The sequence below is a fragment of the Aotus nancymaae genome, unplaced genomic scaffold (assembly GCF_030222135.1).
Source record: "Aotus nancymaae isolate 86718 unplaced genomic scaffold, 86718_ANA_hifiasm-v0.15.2.pri h1tg000341c, whole genome shotgun sequence".
Classification (NCBI taxonomy): domain Eukaryota; kingdom Metazoa; phylum Chordata; class Mammalia; order Primates; family Aotidae; genus Aotus; species Aotus nancymaae.
The window spans coordinates 274,521-293,023 of record NW_026988756.1 but is presented as its reverse complement, the minus strand read 5'-3'; the positions used below and the strand labels follow the sequence as shown (position 1 = coordinate 293,023).

The following is an 18,503-nucleotide window of genomic DNA, read 5'->3' as shown; positions in this document are numbered from 1 at the left end:
GATTTTAAGGATGAGAGGGAAACAGGCAATCTTCTCCAAGGTCAGTTTGAACCAAAGTTCGTGAGTTTCTTATATAGTTACAGTCATATAAAAGGCCTGTGGATTCTGATAAATCTTAAAATCTGTAGGCCATGTAGAAATAAAAACAGGTTATAAGGATTTCATCAGATTTGGTTGTAAGGGTTAAGGTATGGGCAGGAAAGAAGAAAAAGAGTCAGATGAGTTGGGAAGAAAATAAGCAAAAAAATATGGTAGGTAGTGGTAAAATGCCATTAACTCTTGTCACAGGCTCCCTAACTAGCAGCTATTTAGCTACCCTAGACAGCACATTATAAACTAAAGCCCTCTCTCCCTCACACAAGTAAGTGACTTTTAGGCCATATTGTGGAATTGAGGTGCCATTAGATAGTTTTAGGCAAAAAAGGGATATCTAAGTTTTGCCTTGGCCCACAATCTCTCCCTCATGAGGTCTCCAAGATATATACATAGGGAATCATTATATAGGAAAATAGAACATTTTTATTATAATTTGTGCTAATGCCAGAAACTTCAGTGAACTGATAAAATGAGATCTTGTGGGCTTGAGATTTGAGGGACCTTTGTCCATCAATGACCAAACCCAGATTTTATCACCAGCTGGTGGAGTAAACCAGAGAGAGGAGAATATACAAACCCCAGTGAGGAAGCAAGAGATGAACCTCCCAGGTAACCACATTCTGATGTGCAGTGACCTTCCTTACTAGTGGGATTGGGGGGCAGACAGTGTCCTCATACCTGACCTAGCATTTCTCCTAATGTAATTTGGGGATTTGCTGGGAACGTGCCTTTACTTAGCCTAAGCAAACCAGCCTAACTTTTTATATACAATAGATGAACTGAAACATATCTTTTTCAATAAACATTTTATAGAAAAATGAAATTGGCAATTAACCCTAAGAATCTGAATGAAAAACTAGTATTCAGTTCACTTATGACATGGAATTAAATAGTACCATGCTTGTGCTTTTCTTATTTACTAAGGAGTTTTTGGATACATTGTAAGTGAACATTTTTGCTCTTACTGGGTTAGGCACTATGCTAATATTGTTCTGTAATAAATGTACTACTTTATTTAATACAACAATCCTATAAGGTGCAGCGGTCCTAGTTTTCCAAATAGGAAAGCTGAGAGCTTTTTTTTTTAAGTGACTTATACAACTATAAAAAATGCAAAGGTAAGCCAGGCATGGTGGCCCATGCCTGTAATCCCAGCACTTTGGGAGACTGAGACAGCTGGATCACTTGAGGTCAGGGGTTCAAGACCAGCCTGGCCAACATGGCGAAACCTTGTCTGTACTAAAAATACAAAAATTAGCTGGGCATGGTGACACACGCCTGTAGTACCAGCTACCAGAAAGCTGAGACAGGAGAATTGCTTGAACGTCAGAGGTGGAAGTTACAGTGAGCCAAGATTACGCCACTGTACTCCTGGGCAACAGAGCAAGACCCTGTCTCAAAAAAGTAAACGTTACATGAAACATGAAAGTATGTTAGATATATAATGCCACTTAGCAATCATATCTTTATGAATATATCATTTTAATTGCATAGTCAATTATTTCTGTTAAAAACCTATATATCAGTATATCTGTATCTCTATTAATATAATACATTTGTACCTACCTATATGTGTGTCTTTTATAATATTCAAAGCCCAAACTGCCAGTGTTTTGGTAGTTTTGTCTTATTTCCTCCTTCATTCACCCATTCAATAGATATTTAATGAGCATCAGCTAAATGCCAGCTGCTATATAAGAACTGAGAATATAGCAGTGAATCAGACCACCAGGGTTCCCCACCCCATTGACCTCACTTTTAATCAGGGCTTCCTGGAACTCCAGGAGATATTTAGATTTTATTCTAAGTATAATGGGAAATTGTTACAGGATTTTAAACAAGAGAGTGATATCATCTGATTTATGTGTTGTAAAAGGTCACTGTAGCTACTTTGTGGAGAGTGAACTACAGACATGGAAAGGCAGAAAGCAAAGGAGACCACTTGGGATCTGATTTAGCAGTCAGCCTGAGAAATGATGGTGATTTAGACTTCCCACCTTATTAGTTATGGGGTGAGCCCACCTACAGTGGAAACTGAGTTTTAAGAGCTCTTCCTAAGGTTTTTCCTGTGTGTTTCAGCATTTCTGCATAATTCACCAAGCTTAGAGACTGATACATATTTAGAAGGGTTCCTGCCTCCTTCTGTTTCACAAACAGAATTTTTAGGATTTGCTAAGCAGTCCTAGAAGCTGGAATTTTTTTTTTTTTTTTTTTTTTTTTTTTTTGGTGCTGTGACTTGAATACGAACCAAGGTTGCTGTGGGCACAATTTTTTTTTTTCATTCCCCTACAGGGAATTTATTCTCTTTCTGATCTAGGATTACTAAAGCAAGCAATTCCAAGTAGAAGTTCCTCACCTGCTAATGGACAGGATGCAACAGGTCCAAACTCTCCTAGTTTGTCTATAATGCAACTTTGAGAAAATGGCTTTTTTCAACATTTACAAAACATTAGTGCTATATAAATGACAGAATAAGTTTGCCTGAAATGTCTTCAGAGGAATGTTTGCATGAGGTTTCTTTTGGTAATTGACATTGGAATCAGAATATCAGCTTAACATACATGCTTTAGTGAATTTGTACACAAATTATTAAAAATACCATTGTTAAATGCTGAAAGATTATTTTCCTTGTTTGCTCAAGTGCTTTTATAAGCAGTTTTAGAATGTTCTGGACCCTTGACTCTCACTTGAGGGTTACTGAGCATTAGTTGGGTCTGAATGTCATAAGAAAAACCTGGAACTATATTTAGAACATAGGTGAGTTTGCGAGCTGCCCTTCCTGGGAATCTTGCCATAGTGTTTCCACTTCTTGATTATCTTTAAGTTAGTAATAGTTAGTCACTAATATAAAACAGGTTTTTTGTATAAATATGCTTACTACAAGGTGATGATTGTGTATTAGTTCTCATTTAAAGCCACAGAATGAGTCAGCTACTTCAGTGTTTTGTCTTGGGTTTGTTTGTTTGCTTTGTTTCTGTTTCCCTGGAAAACGGATCTTAACAGTTTGGATTTGTTTTTCCTTAATAAGTGAACGATTCAGACAATTTGTGTAAAACATGAGTTGTCAGTTGAATATTTATCTGCTATTACTGTAACATACTTGGGTAGCAGTACTAATGTAAAGTTTTTATCTGGTGAGGGAAATCTTAAAGTGGTGTGTTTCATATGAAAAAAAATTTCATCAACTATTTTAAGTTCTTACTACTTACAGTGGCTCTATGTTAATCAACATCCTTGCTTAGCTGTTTCTGGCTTGGTGTTGTACAGGCTAACACTCAAAAAATGTTGTGCTTGTTACTGATGAACTGCCACTTCTAGTCTTTAAGTATGTTGAAAAATGGTCAGGCCTTCATCGTTGCTGGATCATATTCAGTAGAGCCAGTGAAGAACTTCAGGAGCCGTATCTGTGGAAGTCGTCTGCAAACTACAGAGTTTCATGTGATCACGTCTCTAACAAAGCTTGGCCTCAAGATAAAAGTGGCTCGTTTGCAGAGGAAAAAAAGCAAAATTAATTGAATCACAAAATGTTGTAGATGATGGGAATCTCAGAAAATAGTCTATCCCCTTAAGATTTTTTTTTTGAGACAGAGTCTCACTCTGTTGCCAGGCGCCAGGCTGTAGTGCAGTGGCACAATCTCGGCTCACTGCAACCTCCACCTCCTGGGTTTAAGCAGTTCTTTACCTCAGCCTCCTGAATAGCTGGGATTACAGATGCGCACCACCACACCCGGCTCATTTTTTTTTAATTTTTAGTAGAGACGGGGTTTCACCATCTTGGCCAGATCCACCCGCCTCAGCCTCCCAAAGTGCAGGGATTACAGGTGTGACCACTGTGCCTGGCCAGGATTTTTTTACAGGTGGAAAAAGTGAGCCCCAAAGTAGATGGGCAGCTGACTCAAGTTCACATCTCTAGTTAAATATCTTTTTTTTGCGTAAAGTGATGCCACTGGATTGTCACATATACGTCTGTACTGATTTTCTTTTCTTTGGAAGAAGTGTTAGTATGGGTAATACAGTATAGTAAAACCAAATAGAACTTTTCCCAGTTTGTAGTTTCTCTTACAATTCAGACTCTGCTTTGTTTTGTTACACACACACAGCTTTCAGTGAATGAAGAAATTTGTATTTTAAATGTTGCTAGTAACAGCAAGCTCTTGGTAAGTAAAAGTATTACATGAACAAATCATTCCCAGCCCCAGCTAGAGATCCAAAAGCAAATGAGGAAGAGTTCTTAAAGAAGAAAAAGGAAGGAAGTTAAAAAGAGTTAAAATACCAAGAGAGCCTGAGGCCCACAGAACTATCCTTAGGGCCTTCATTTCAGACCCCATGAACAGCCCAGGACTAACCCACTAATGGAAAGGGAGCTGCTCCAGCAGTATCTTTGATCATTATTATATAATCAGATTCATTCCCTATGATCCCACACACAGCACACAGGGATAGTTCTCTCTCTGCACACTCAAATGCGAATTGCACCTTCAAGAGACTGCCCTTAAATGTTCTGTTGAGGCAGATTTTACCTTTATAAATGGGCTGAAAAGAGCAGACAGGGAGCCAGGGGAAAGAACATAGTGACTTGCTGGATCTGACTGTGCCCCTGTTAAGGGGCTTGCCTGGTAAGTTTCACAGAAAAGGACAGTGTTCTTTTCTCCAGGAAATGACAGGCTTTGACAAGTTTATAAAGCCATTCAAATTCAACAGAATAACCCAAGAGGATTCAGACCAAGGTTAAGATTCAAAGTAATTATAAAGGAAGATTTTGTTAAATCAAGAGTTTTATACAGTACCACGATTTTGTGATACGTGTTTGTGCAACAGGATGTCAGATGAAAGGCCCTGCACCGAGTCAGGAATCCTAGTTTCAGTCCGACCTGTTGATGCCTAGCTATTGAAACATCATGTTACACTTTTCATTAGTAAAACAGAGAAGGAGGTTGGAATCTTTTAAGTCCCTTCCAATTGAAAGGGCTTTATGTCAGTGAGGAAATAAAAAATAACTGTACCTTAAAATGTATTTTTTAAAAGCATGCTCTCCAAGTACAAGCTTTTCCTGTATGTTTTTATGTAAGCTTTCTGACTTCCACGCTGAACATCCCTGTGGTCTGCCTCACTGCTCAATCTCATAGCCAGCAGTGTAGCCCTCTCCCTGGACAGCAGCATGTCTCACTCACAGAGCCATGTCTAGAGAGAAAGAGAAATACCATTAGAAATGAAGTGTGCAAAACTACCCTGGCACTGAGGCACCAGCTCCAAGTTCATGTTTATTCTTCACCATCATATGGTTCAGATATTACCTCAGTATTGTGAATTTCTTTAAGAGGGATCCATAAGTCTTTTTCATGTTGCCTTCTGTGGTGTATGAATTAGGCATTCATTTGGAAAGTAATTACCTTTTTTAAATGTTTTATGTACTCACAACCAATGTAGTTGGTCTTCAGGTACTTACATTTATAAATCCGTCATGCTTGTTTTCCTCTGGTCATTTTCTCTTCTAAAGATATTCTGATGTAATTAATTTGAAGTTTTTCCAGTGTGGCCTACTCCATTTAAAGAGACAACATAAGTTAAACTTTTCAAATTTAGAGTCCACTTTACTTTTCCAGTATCCTTTCCAGTATAAAGCAACTGAACCATTAGACTGAAATAATGCCATGTGTGTATTTTTGTTCTCTTTGCAGAGTATTCGACCTACACCACAAAATGATGCTATAACGGTACACTTTAAACCAATTACATTAAAAGCATCAGAAAGTAAATACACCAAGGTTGCGAGCATTAGTTTTGATGGCAAGTATTCACCTTTTTCTCTCTGATAGAGTGATGTTATTTTGATAAACTAGAAAGCATCTATATTGACATCTTAATATAGAAATCCAAACTGTCTTACCATTAGAATTTATATTACTGCCTAGGTTGATTTTTTTTTTTTCTTTCCCCTGAAAACTGTCATGAACTCTTGATTGATTCATGAGAGAAAATACCATAACTATATAAAGCTAAATCAGTATTAGCAATAGAAAAACATTAGCAAATACATTAGGATTAGAATCATTTCCATAATCTGGGCTAGACTTTTTACACATATATCTATTTTAATTCGCCTTAGTTATGAAGTTACGATATATTCAAAGTTCAGAAGCATGTTTGAATTTGACAGCAAAAATAAAAAGTATTGTTTGTAATATTTTCATATATTGGCTTTTATAGGCAAAGCGGATGGCCCTGCTTAAGCTAAAATAATAGACTTCATGGCAGAATTATCCAGTTAGCTATTTCTAATATGTATAGTATACATTTTGATACTTGAAATGTTAAGCCAGACTATACCATTTTTATAGCATTTTTTATTCAGTTTTGCCCACTTTAGTGGAGCATTCTTTGAATTTGCTGTCAAAAACATTTTTAAAATAATGACTTAATGGTTGCTTAACCGTATGTATAATTAAATGAGAACCAAACCTCTGAACAGGGCTTTTCTCATAGACACTCAGACAAGTGAGTAGCTGCTATAAAGCTTAAATTTTGGCTTTATGATAAAGCCACCTCTGCTCAGAGTCCACATGGTAAAGCTCAGCTCGGATGAGAGTATTTGATCAATGAGTGTAGGAGGGCACTGGCACACTTCGCACAGTGTTTATGAGAGCATCTGTACCTGCTGCTCACTGTGGAGAGTTCTGCCGGCGGTGGGGGGGGTCTGGAGCATTTATGAAGGTGGGGCTGGCCTCAGGGTTCGTCCTGTGAGCTCAGTGATGATTCCTAAGGGATGAAAATCACATAGGTAGCATGCTTCAAGATACAGTTGTCAAGAAATAGTATTATAGAAGATAATTAATGCCATAGTTATTTCCACATCTGTGGTAAAGTGTCTTCGATGCTGCCGAGAGACCATTTGTGCCCACCAGTGTATCAGAAGGTACATTGTCTTCCCTTACAGAGGAGGAGGCGGCTAATGGTCATTCCTGACCTCTGAGAACTTTTAGGATCCACCTTTCACAGACTTGCCAGAAAGTTCTCCACATGCTCTGTGAGGGTGAAGAGCTACTCTTCTCTAGCTCCAGTATTGACCACCCAGTGAATGTTTCCCTTCTCAAGATAAACGTGATATCATTAGTGTTGGTTCTTCTGAGATCTTAGGCTCTAAGATAATTGTTTCTTAGAGAAATATATAAAATTAAATACAACAGCAAAAGGGAAAGCATCTTTAAGAGCAAATGCTACATTTAAGTGGATTTTTAATATCATGTGAAAACCCCCCACCATTCACCTCTCCCCCCACCATGCTAGATCCCCACACAAAATACCTCTGAGATTGCTGTGAAAATCAGTCAGGAAGTGTGTTTTATTTAACTTTTAACATTGTTAAAATGCACCTTACATATGTATTAACTCTGCAGTGTTCACTTATCAAACATCTGTCTCACCAAAAGTCATTCTTCATGATTTTCAACTGAATTTTCTTGAGATTTTTGTCCACTGTATTTCCTAAAATATAACATGATATAATGTCATGAAATGCTTAAATGTGGCCCTTGTAATCAGTCTTACATCAGAACAAATAATGAAAAATTGAAAGCACCAGAGATAGATAACTAGCAAACAGACAAATAAGAGACTGAACTGGGAATTTTTAAAATCTTAAGTCTGTGCCTGCACGTAGTCAAACACTAGATGTCATACCATTTCCTTGTTCTTTTTTGTCTTGAGATTGGATGACACAAATTTGCAGAATTCACATATGAATTTTTCACATAAATAGAAGTGTTCCTAAAGTCTTTCAAAGAGGATAAACATAAACAGCTTCTTTATTTGCTTTGAAAAGAACCATCTAATGGGTATCTAGATTGGACCCAACTGAATTAATTTCTGTAATTCAAGGTGGGATTTTTTTTTTTTTTGAGATTGAGCCCAGCCTGGAGTACAGTGGCACAATCTCGGCTCACTGCAGCCTCCGCCTCCCAGGCCCAAACAATTTTCCTGCCTCAGCCTCCTGAGTAGCTAAGATTACAGGCACGTGCCACCACACCTGGCTAATTTTTATATTTTTAGTAGAGATGGAGTTTCACCATGTTGGCCAGGCTGGTCTCAAATTCCTCACCTCAGGTGATCCACCCACCTCAGCCTCCCAAAGTGCTGGGATTACAGGCCTGAGGCGCTGCACCCAGCCAGGATTATCTAAAACTGCTACAAAATCTAAAGATTTTACTTCATCTGTGAGGACAATTTAATATGATGGCAGGAGGGGATTTATCTCTTCTTATACCATGAGTTTCCTGGTTGGCTGATTTGAGAAATAAGAGCTCTTAATTCTTGGCTTTTCTTATACCATGCTACTTTATTAGTGATAGAGCAAGACTTTGGCCATACAAGAAATGTTACTTCTTACTCAGTTCAAGTATAAATCAGCAGGGCTAAGTGGGGGGTAATTCTGCCTCCAAGGGGATATCTGGCATTGTCAAGAGGCACTTTTTGTAGTCACAGCCACAGGGATGCTACTGTCATCTAGCAAGTAGCGTCTGGGTTGCTGCTAAACATCCTGCTGTACGCAAAACATCTCCTGCAGCAAAGAATTCATCTGGCCTGAAATGTTAACAGTGCCAAGGATGAGAAATTCTGCTGTAAGTAAAGCCAAAGCCTGTGGCTACAGCAAGCAGCTTAGATATGGTGTTTTGACTCCTGAACTGTGCTCATCAGCTAGGCTAATTCATTATCTGCATATCTTATTATAGGAAAAATAAAGCATTTTCCCCCCTTTTGTATGAAAAATGTGATGTTTCATTTAAAATACTATAAAAGTATTCTGTTGGCCAATCTGGAAGCTCAACTTTTTTAAGATTTTGTCAATTTACATAAAGTCACTAATTCTCTTTGGTAGTAAAAGGTAACAGATTATTTTTTATGCTTCCTTTCAGCATCAAAGGCAAAAAAGCCATCTCAGTTTTCTGGGAAAATAACAGTTAAAGCAAAGGAAAAGAGTTATTCTAAACTTGAAATACCATATCAAGCAGAAGTTTTAGATGGGTGAGTTTCTTTTTAAAATAAGTTTTATAACTTTTTGCTAATCAGCAAATTATGTTTTCCTACTAAATGACCTGCAGAAATACTAGCCATGTTCCCATAAACTTGATGGAATTATATTTGAAAAGAACAGCCTCAACTAATAAAAGAGAAAAACCTCTTATATTTTGTGTATGTTTTACTTCCTTAGAAGAAAAGGTAAGTGGGATGATAGGATTGGGCTTAAATGAAGACTTAATGATTCAGTAATTGATTTTTTAGTAGTATTTAAATCATTTGAACCATTTTCTTTCTGTCATTTGTTTGTAATATGTAAGTGATTGTGGCCTGTTATTAAACTATTTTGGCACTTGAAACAAAATTCTTTATATTTCTTTATAAATTCATAAACATTTCTAGAATTACAAATTTTTATAAATGGAAAGTAACATGTTGTTCATTTTCAATTATACTTTAACCAATATAATACCCAACTTGACAAAGATTCATCTTAACAAAGCTCCTTGCAATTCAGTGGTAAACATGATTTTCTTCAAAGTAAAGTAAAGCTTTTTCTGTTGATACATTTTTTTATTCTAATTGTTTGATTCATATCATTCATTGGAGAATGGTTCATTAGATTAGATTTCAATATTTTACAAGCTAAATTTTGTTTTAAATTATGTAGTCAATCATGATAATATAGCTCTAATTCTTAAATACAGTTCCTAATGCTAAATGTAAATTATTACTCATAACAAACTTAGATTTTAAATTAAGACATGGAAATAAAAATGATTTATTTTGTTCTTCTTGTTTTTTTGAATAGTTATTTGGGATTTGATCACGCTGCAACATTATTTCACGTCCGAGACAGTCCTGCTGATCCTGTGGAAAGGCCAATTTACCTTACTAACACTTTCAGTTTTGCAATCCTCATTCACGATGTGTTGCTACCAGAAGAAGCCAAAACAATGTTTAAAGTATGTCCGGGAGCCCTTATACTTTTAATTTCCCCTGGTCTATCAACCAGGTGATACTGACACTTTGTTTTTTTCCTCTTGTTTCATTTCCCAGGTTCATAACTTCAGCAAACCAGTCTTAATTCTTCCTAACGAATCAGGATACATTTTTACCCTGCTTTTTATGCCTTCCACATCATCCATGCACATAGATAACAACATTTTACTTATTACCAATGCTTCTAAATTTCATTTACCTGTGCGGGTTTACACAGGCTTTTTAGATGTAAGTATATTATCTACCTTTAACATTTAAACTCCCTGCCCACCTTTAATGTTTCCAGATTTTATTAAGCAGTTGTGTTTCATACTCTTACGGTTTGCCATTATCTGTGCTCTGCAAATTTATCTAATTCTCCTAGTTAATTTTTACCTCTCCAGGTAACTAGTTTTTACCTTTTCCAGCAGCTCTGTCTTGTGATACAGTTGCCTTCTCTAGTTACAGTCTCTGCTTAGATCTTTTCCACATTCTGGTTTCTCTTGGATATGCTTTTAAACTATTGTAATAATGGGGAATCTAGAAAATAACTAAATGGAAGAAAAATGATAGGTAGGAATAAAAGAATACAAGGAAGGTAAAGAGGGTAATATGTAGGAAAGAGATACCTAAAACCAAGAAATATCAGGACAAAGAAGAGAACCAGATAGTAAAGTAGAAAATAAGGTAGTAAACACACAAGGTTAGAAGATATATATGACACAGAAGGAAACAATGAAGGTACTCCTGGTATAGAAAATAAGCAGGGGGAAGAAATCCGAACAAAGCTATCTTGAGAGTGATCAATGAAAGAAGCTTAAATAAGAGATAAAACTGTTAGGAAAGATAAAAAGAAAGCTAGGACATCTAGAAATGTAGCCCTTTAAGTAGTTGGCACTGATTAGAATTTTGGAGCTGGAGAGACCTTCAGTAATGTCTCACTCCTGCTTCAGTTATTTTGTTTCACTGATCATTGGTGATGCTTGCTGAGACCACATGCTTTTTGCCCAGTCACCTAGGGCTCCACTTAACCTCTGCTAGTACTTTAGTTTCCTGCCTCTTTCATGTGCCCTCAGAGGAGGAATAGCAGCTCAGCAGAAGCCATGGCTATTTTCATTTGGATTACTCAAAAGACTTTCATTATACAAATCCCTCAACTATGTCATATATATGTGTGGTTTTATGAATATATACGGAAAGCATAGGAACTTTAATACACGCTTTTTGTTTTTTTGAGATGGGAGTCTCACTCTTTTGCCCAGGCTAGAGTGCAGTGGCATGATCTCTTGCCTCAGCCTCTTGAGTAGCTGGGATTACAGGTGCACACCACTATGCCCAGCTAATTTTGGGGGAACTTTAATACATCTTTAATAGAGGTAATATTGTTACATCAATGTGACTTTTTGTTTAATCTGGTTCTTTTATATCTTTCTAGTACTTTGTATTGCCCCCCAAAATAGAGGAACGTTTCATAGATTTTGGAGTACTGAGTGCTACAGAAGCAAGTAATATTTTATTTGCAATTATAAACAGCAATCCAATTGAGGTAAAAGCAATCTGTTTTTATTCTAAATCACATTTAAGGATTTTTTGCTTGCGTTGTGATAATAATTTTCGTATCTTTTTTTAAAGTTGGCTATAAAAAGTTGGCATATCATAGGAGATGGTTTATCAATAGAACTTGTAGCTGTGGAAAGAGGCAACAGAACTACAATAATTTCAAACCTGCCAGAGTTTGAAAAATCCTCTTTATCAGATCAATCATCGGTAAGTAAACTTTATTGTCTCCTTAAACTAAGATGGATGTCTAAACTGCAAATGGAAGACCCTTGCTATGTTACATATGTCACTGTTATTTTTATGCAGTTTATAATAGTGTTGGTTATTTGCTATTAGAAGGACCTTATAGGCAATATAATTCAACTCCCTATTTTTATGATGAAGGCACTGAAACCCAAAGGGATTAAATCCTGCCTTCTCATAAAAAGTTCCATAACACACAAATTTTAAATTATCTTTTTGTAACACATGTGTCATTACAGGAGAATTCCCATGGGTGCTAAACCAACCTGGTGTTCATTGAGTTTACGGGGAAAAAGAGATGGCCCTGAACATTGGTAGAAAATATTTTCAATTATACAGTAATATGTCTGGCCAGATACTGCCTCACTATCAGTGAGGCAAACTGTTCGATCACTGCGAGTCTGCCCACATATTTCTAACTGTCTAATAAACATGTTACAGTTGGTTGTAAGAGAGCACAAACAAGAGAAAACAAATATATTAGTTTCAGCCCTCACCACTACTGAAAGGGGAAATTGGAGTTTCTACCTACTGGGAAAAGAATTAGAATCACCTTCTGTGAGAAGGAGTATCAGATATCTCATCTGCAGGTTAGAATAGAACTTCTTGGGGCAGTTTCACAAAAGAAAAAGCAAATGTCCTTATATACAGAGAGTGCTGACAAATACATTTCCATGGAATGCCATAGGTCTGGTGTTTTGTTATACGCGGCCTCAGCTGCCCTGAAGATATGAATATTAACATTACAGAGCTTGAAGCAGAGCCAGCTGTGTATACATTAAAGGCTCCAATGTGCCTGAAAGGTTGGTGGAAGGCTGTGTCCCTCTGCTCCGGCCCCTTTGGCCATACAGGTTCATGGGTGAAGAGTGAGGAGCTTTATTAGCAAGAGGACCACACCCCTCCCTCTTCAGGAACCAGCTTTTTCAGTGGCCTATGGAACAAGTGTAGTAGAGAAATATCAAGGGATGGGCACTATTTTGAGATATTTGTACACAGTGGTAATTCAGTGTCATACTGGTATATGTTAGGATTTGGAAGTCATTTTGTCACTATAGCCTTCATTTCCATTTTAATAGGAAACTTCAACTAACAAGGCTAATGAATGATATTTCTACTATCTACAGGTTACGTTAGCTTCAGGCTATTTTGCAGTCTTCAGAGTCAAACTTACTGCAAAAAAATTAGAGGGGATTCACGATGGAGCCATCCAGATCACAACAGACTATGAGGTAAGGACTTTATTGTGGATTTGTGGCAGTGGAGTTTTTCTGAATAAGTCAGTTCTTTCTTGTTTTTATGAAAACGAAGAATTAAGTTTACTCATAAAGTTACAGTTTACTACTTTCATACCTTAAAAACTGAGCTTTTCCAATAATAGTTTATAGAAAATTGGTGTTCATAGACTCTTAGTTTTATGATAAAATCCAAACCTCCTAACCTAAAAAGCAACTTCAGAAAAATGCCTTTAGCACGTTTAGAATTGCTTTGTTAGAAACCTGCCTAAGCAGATGGTTATGTCATTGTACAGAGCCTGAGTGTTCTGAGTTAGATATCTCTGATTGTTCCTGCAATCATAAATAGCAGGCAGGGTCTAACATTTCTGAAAAGGAGGATAAAATCAGGAGATCATGTCTTAATTTGAGTGCTCACGTTTATATTTGCATAAGTCATTCAAAGTCAGGGGACTAAATGTTATTTAAGCTTTTAATTAAAATATTCTCTGTGGAGTTTATTATGCACGCAGTAAGATTTTGAATGGATATATTTCTGCCAAACCTAAATGTTTTCAATTTCATATTTAAAAGCCCTTAGGGAAGTCAAGCACTGCTAAATTCAACAAGCTGCCACCTTTGCCCTCATAGATGTTTTCAGTATACACAAACAACTTCCACATGAAAAAAAAATGTAATTATGAAATAAACAGAATTGGCCATTTAATAATAAATGATTTGTTGAGAGTATGTCAGGTTACCTCCAAAAATGAGGAATTCATAGTTATCACTCACGACATAAATAAATACATTTCAGATTTAAGATAAATTTTTGTTAATATGGGTGAAAATAAGAATTAAGAAAAATATCCTAGAAAAGTAGCTTTGTGAGTTACTCACAGTTTGGTATGGGATTCTAACTCTAGAATGTTCAGTGCATTTTTTAAAATTAGGTTAATGTCTATTTCTATGTCAAAAAATAGAGCCCTATATAACTAGAAATGCCAGATTTTACATACGTTGTTTTAGGAGTACAATTTGACTTTCTTTTTTAAAATCTATTTTATAGATTATTGGTATTTTGAAATTCAAAAATATTTATATTTTCAAAAACCTGTCTTTATTCCTTCCCCATTGTTTAGTCTTTTTTACATGTTTTCAGTGAATCACTGAGAAATCCGTGGAAATGTGTTATATTTCATTACCTTTTAATGAGTACATTGGACAGATTAAACAGTATCTATGGGTGATTTTAGTACTGGTTTAGATCTGGTTATTGTCAATACAAATCTCAAAATTAGGTTAACCCCAAAATACAATAAAGTAGTTGTCAAGAGCAGGCTGTCTTGAATACTTATTGTCATCTTCTTGACTCCACAGATCCTGACAATCCCTGTGAAGGCTGTGATTGCAGTAGGCTCACTGACCTGCTTCCCTAAGCACATTGTTCTTCCACCTTCCTTTCCAGTAAGACCATTAATACACAAATTTTTTTGTTGCTCATTTTTTGCCTTTCCCTTTAGCTCTGTGTTCCTAGACTTTTACAGTACAATTATTCTTTATTAGTCATATATTTTAAAGACAGTATACTTTAGACGATGTAAAGAGATACAGTCCTTTTCCTCAAAAAGTTTTCTATCTAGAAAGGGAAATGGACACACAATTCAGGGCTATAAAGCAGAATGTAGAAGTTGCCCTAGAGGAGTGAAAATAAGTGCTGTGAGGGAAATACACATCTCATTGATGCAGGGGCTGTGGGAGCCAGCTTAGAATTTCTTCTGTCAGAGATGGAGATGGGAATCCAGGGCCAGGGAGCAAGCTCAACAGGGATACAGAGTCAATAAAGTCTGAGGTGGGTTCAAGCAATAGTGAATTGTCCAGTTTGGCAAGAATGGAGAAAAGTTTTAAGAGAGAAAATGGAATATATGGAAAAAAAATTAAATGCACTTAAGTGCCTAAGAGTATGAAGTTTTTGAGCAGAGACTTAACATCATCAGAGCTGAGCTTTAAAGACTGGCTCTCTGCAGAAAGAAATAGAGGATACAGATGAAAGTGACAGTAGAGTGCCTGGAGGCCAACACACAGACTGGCCAGAGTCCACGTGAAAAGTGCCAGTGGGAGGTTTGAGCATATAGCTGTGGCAGAGGTAATAAAGTCCCTTCATACCTCCAAGCCTTTGTTGTTTCTCCACCTTGAATGCCCTTCCTCCTCTCCTCCCTTCAAAGAACTCCTGTGTGTCTTTAAAGATTCAATTCCATTGTCATCTCCTCTCTGAAGCTTTCTTGACTCCTCTTGACAGTACTGGTTGTTTCATGTGTAATCCTAGAATACTTTGAAATTACCCCTCTTGTTGCAAGCCTCATATTGTGCTATAAATATTTCCTTATAAGTTGGCCTCCTCAGTGAGAGTCTGAGATCCTTTAGGAAAGGGATAAGACACTTAGTACACAGTATGTACTAATAGCAGACACTTAGTACATAATGTATGGATGAAGGAACAAATGATGGAGAGGGAATGTAGGCAAGAGACATTGCAGGTGAATCATTTGAACTGTGCTTATATCCTAAAGAGGTCCTACAGACTGAAACAAGTATGGGGAGGGGGATAGATAGAGGAGGCAGGAATACGGCTTAGAGTTTGAGCCTGGGAACAAGGACAAAAGAAATGGGAAAACCAGGAGAAGACCCTGCCTTTTGCAAGAAGGTGATGCAGTCCATTCAGGAATACCAGGGCAAACGTAAAAGTGTCTCATATCCTAGTGGTGGGAGACAATAGTGGGTTTGAACACCACTTACCCAAAAATGAAATCCAAAATGTTCCTAAATCTGAAACATTTTGAGACCACAAGTGGAAAATTCTACACCTGACCTCATGTAACGGGTTTCAGTCAAAACTTTGCTTCATGCACAAAATTATTTTAATAAAATTACCTTCAGGCTATGCATATAAGATGTATATGAAACATAAATGAATTTCATGTTTAGACTTGAATTCTGTCCCCAAGATATCCCATTATATATATGTAAATATTCCAAAATCAAAAAAAAAAAATGAAATCTAAAATACTTCTGGCCCCGAGTATTTTAAATAAGGGATACTCAACCTGTACCATAAAACCTAAATTCAACATTTAGCTTCTTAAAGATAGAAATTTTGGCCAGGTGCAGTGGATCACGCCTGTAATCCCAGCACTTTGGGAGGCCGAGGCAGACGGATCATGAGGTCAGGAGTTCGAGAGCAGCCTGACCAACATGGTGAAACCCCATGTCTACTAAAAATACAAATATTAGATGGGCATGGTGGCGCATGCCTGTAATCCCAGCTACTCAGGAGACTGAAGCAGGAAAAATCACTTGAACCCGAGAAGCGGAGATTGCGATTAGCCAAGATTGGGCCACTGCACTCCAACCTTGGGTGACAGCAAGACTTCATCTCAAAAAAAAAAAAAACAAACAAATTTTGAATTACTAGTTTCATCACATTTAAGTTTGGGTCTTAATTAAACCCTCATCTTCCTGTCATTCTACTTTGTACTGACTATACAAAATTCTTGACTTTGTTATTTATCCGAAAGAGCCATGTTTCTTCCTTCCTTTACCTTCTCAATCAGTGATGTCTTTAATCTCTCTGTAAATCCTGGGAGGGAATAGTTCAGTTGAGAAGACAGCAAGATGACACAGTGAAAAGGCCCGTGAGTGGAATAAGGGAGAAAGCATGTGTATAAAAACAAGACATTGGTCTTGATCCATTTGTGTTGCTATAAAGGAGTACCTGAGGCTGGGTGATTTATAAAGAAAAGAGTATATTTGGCTCACAGTTCTGGGGTTTGTACAGGAAGCATGGCCTTGGCATCTGCATTGGTGAGAGCCTCAGACTGCTTCCACTCATGTTGGAAGGTGAAGAGGAGCTGGCATGTGCAAAGATTACATGGCAAGAGAGAGGAGAAGGAGATGCCAGGGTCTTTTTTAACAACCAGTGGTTGTGCACACTAATGGCATGAGAACTCCTTACCACGAGGTCAGAACACACCAAGCCATTCATGAGGGATCCACCCCCATGGCCCAAACGTCTTTCATAAGGCCCACCTCCAACACTGGGGATCACATTTCAGCATGAGACTTGGAGGGGTTGGTTTTGAACAGCTTCAGATTAAGCTTTCAGATTATTTTAAGTGTCTTACAGGACCAGATACTTGCTCGGAATTCTAAATTACCTCTATATTACCAAATCCTGTCAATCTCTTTATCCGATGGAGAATACTAGAGATGACTGGAAACAATATCCCAGAATACACATTTCACATAACTCGTAGCTTAATATTTGAATAGAATTGCGAGAGCAGCGTTTCTATCTGTGAGCTTTTTTGATCCCCCACACCCCTGAGAGACAAGACACAAGGGAAGTAGTTATTCCAAGTACACCAAGTGCCTTGACTGCCTTAGGGCTCCCGTCAGCGTCGCAGCTGCATGCCTGCCCTCTGCTGGCTGTCGGTTGTTTTAGCCTCACTGGGCTGTGTAAATGAAGAACACTGGCCTCAGCGTCACCGTCATTCCACCCTTTTTCCTGTGCACGCTCTTCACTTCCGTATTTTTTATTCCAAATGTTTAAAAAGTGGGTTTAATCATTTTAGAGACCTCTTCAAATAAGGAGGAATCTACAAAAATAAAATTTTGTATTCAGCCAAAAGAAAGATTGTAATATAATTCTTGAAGATTATATAAATCATTTAATTTTTTAATTTAAAATTTGGTACCCTGTCACAGAGAGAAGCTTGTGACTGGTAAGAGAAATTGCTGGTTATTTAACAGTTTGATCTGTTTGCTGGGTTTTTTGTTTGTTTGTTTGTTTTTAAAATGGAGTCTCGCTGTGTCACCTGGGCTGGAGTGCAGTGGCGCAATCTCAGCTCACTGCAGCCTTTGCTTCCCAGGTTCAAGTGATTCTCCTACCTAAGCCTTCGCAGTAGCTGGGATTACAGGTGTGTGCTACCACACCTGCTAATTTTTTGTGTGTATTTTTAGTAGGGACAAGGTTTCACCATGTTGGCCTGGCTGGTCTCGAACTCCTGGCCTCAACTGATCCGCCTGCATCAGCCTCCCAAAGTGCTAGGATTACAGGCATGAGCCACTGCGCGTGGCCCGTATGCTGTTTTAATAAGATACTTGACAACCTATCATTTTAAAAGATGTCTAATTTCTCTTTGGCACAAATGACATACATTTTTCTTAATGAAAAAACTTTTAAGGAAAAAAATGTGATTTTGTCCTGTTTGGCTTTAGATTTTATAATTCAGTTATTTCAGGGCATTCTTACCTTGATATAAACAAAACCCACTTACAAACTGAAAGTGGCCATTCTCTTTATTTAGAGCTATCTCTGTTTGTACTTTGTTGGCATCCTCA

General features: G+C 37.4%; 1 protein-coding gene across 1 annotated transcript in view; it reads left to right on the top strand.

Annotated features, from left to right (window-relative positions):
- Positions 1-18,503, top strand: part of LOC110568450 (transmembrane protein 131) — a gene marked incomplete at its 5' end in the record, with an annotated part of 81,247 nt that overhangs the window by 12,364 nt on the left and 50,380 nt on the right. The window contains 8 exons of the mRNA XM_064372093.1: positions 5,775-5,883; positions 9,006-9,114; positions 9,920-10,073; positions 10,168-10,338; positions 11,525-11,635; positions 11,722-11,856; positions 13,017-13,121; positions 14,484-14,570. Coding sequence (XP_064228163.1) covers positions 5,775-5,883; positions 9,006-9,114; positions 9,920-10,073; positions 10,168-10,338; positions 11,525-11,635; positions 11,722-11,856; positions 13,017-13,121; positions 14,484-14,570 — 981 coding nt within the window. The remainder of the gene's footprint in view (positions 1-5,774; positions 5,884-9,005; positions 9,115-9,919; positions 10,074-10,167; positions 10,339-11,524; positions 11,636-11,721; positions 11,857-13,016; positions 13,122-14,483; positions 14,571-18,503) is intronic.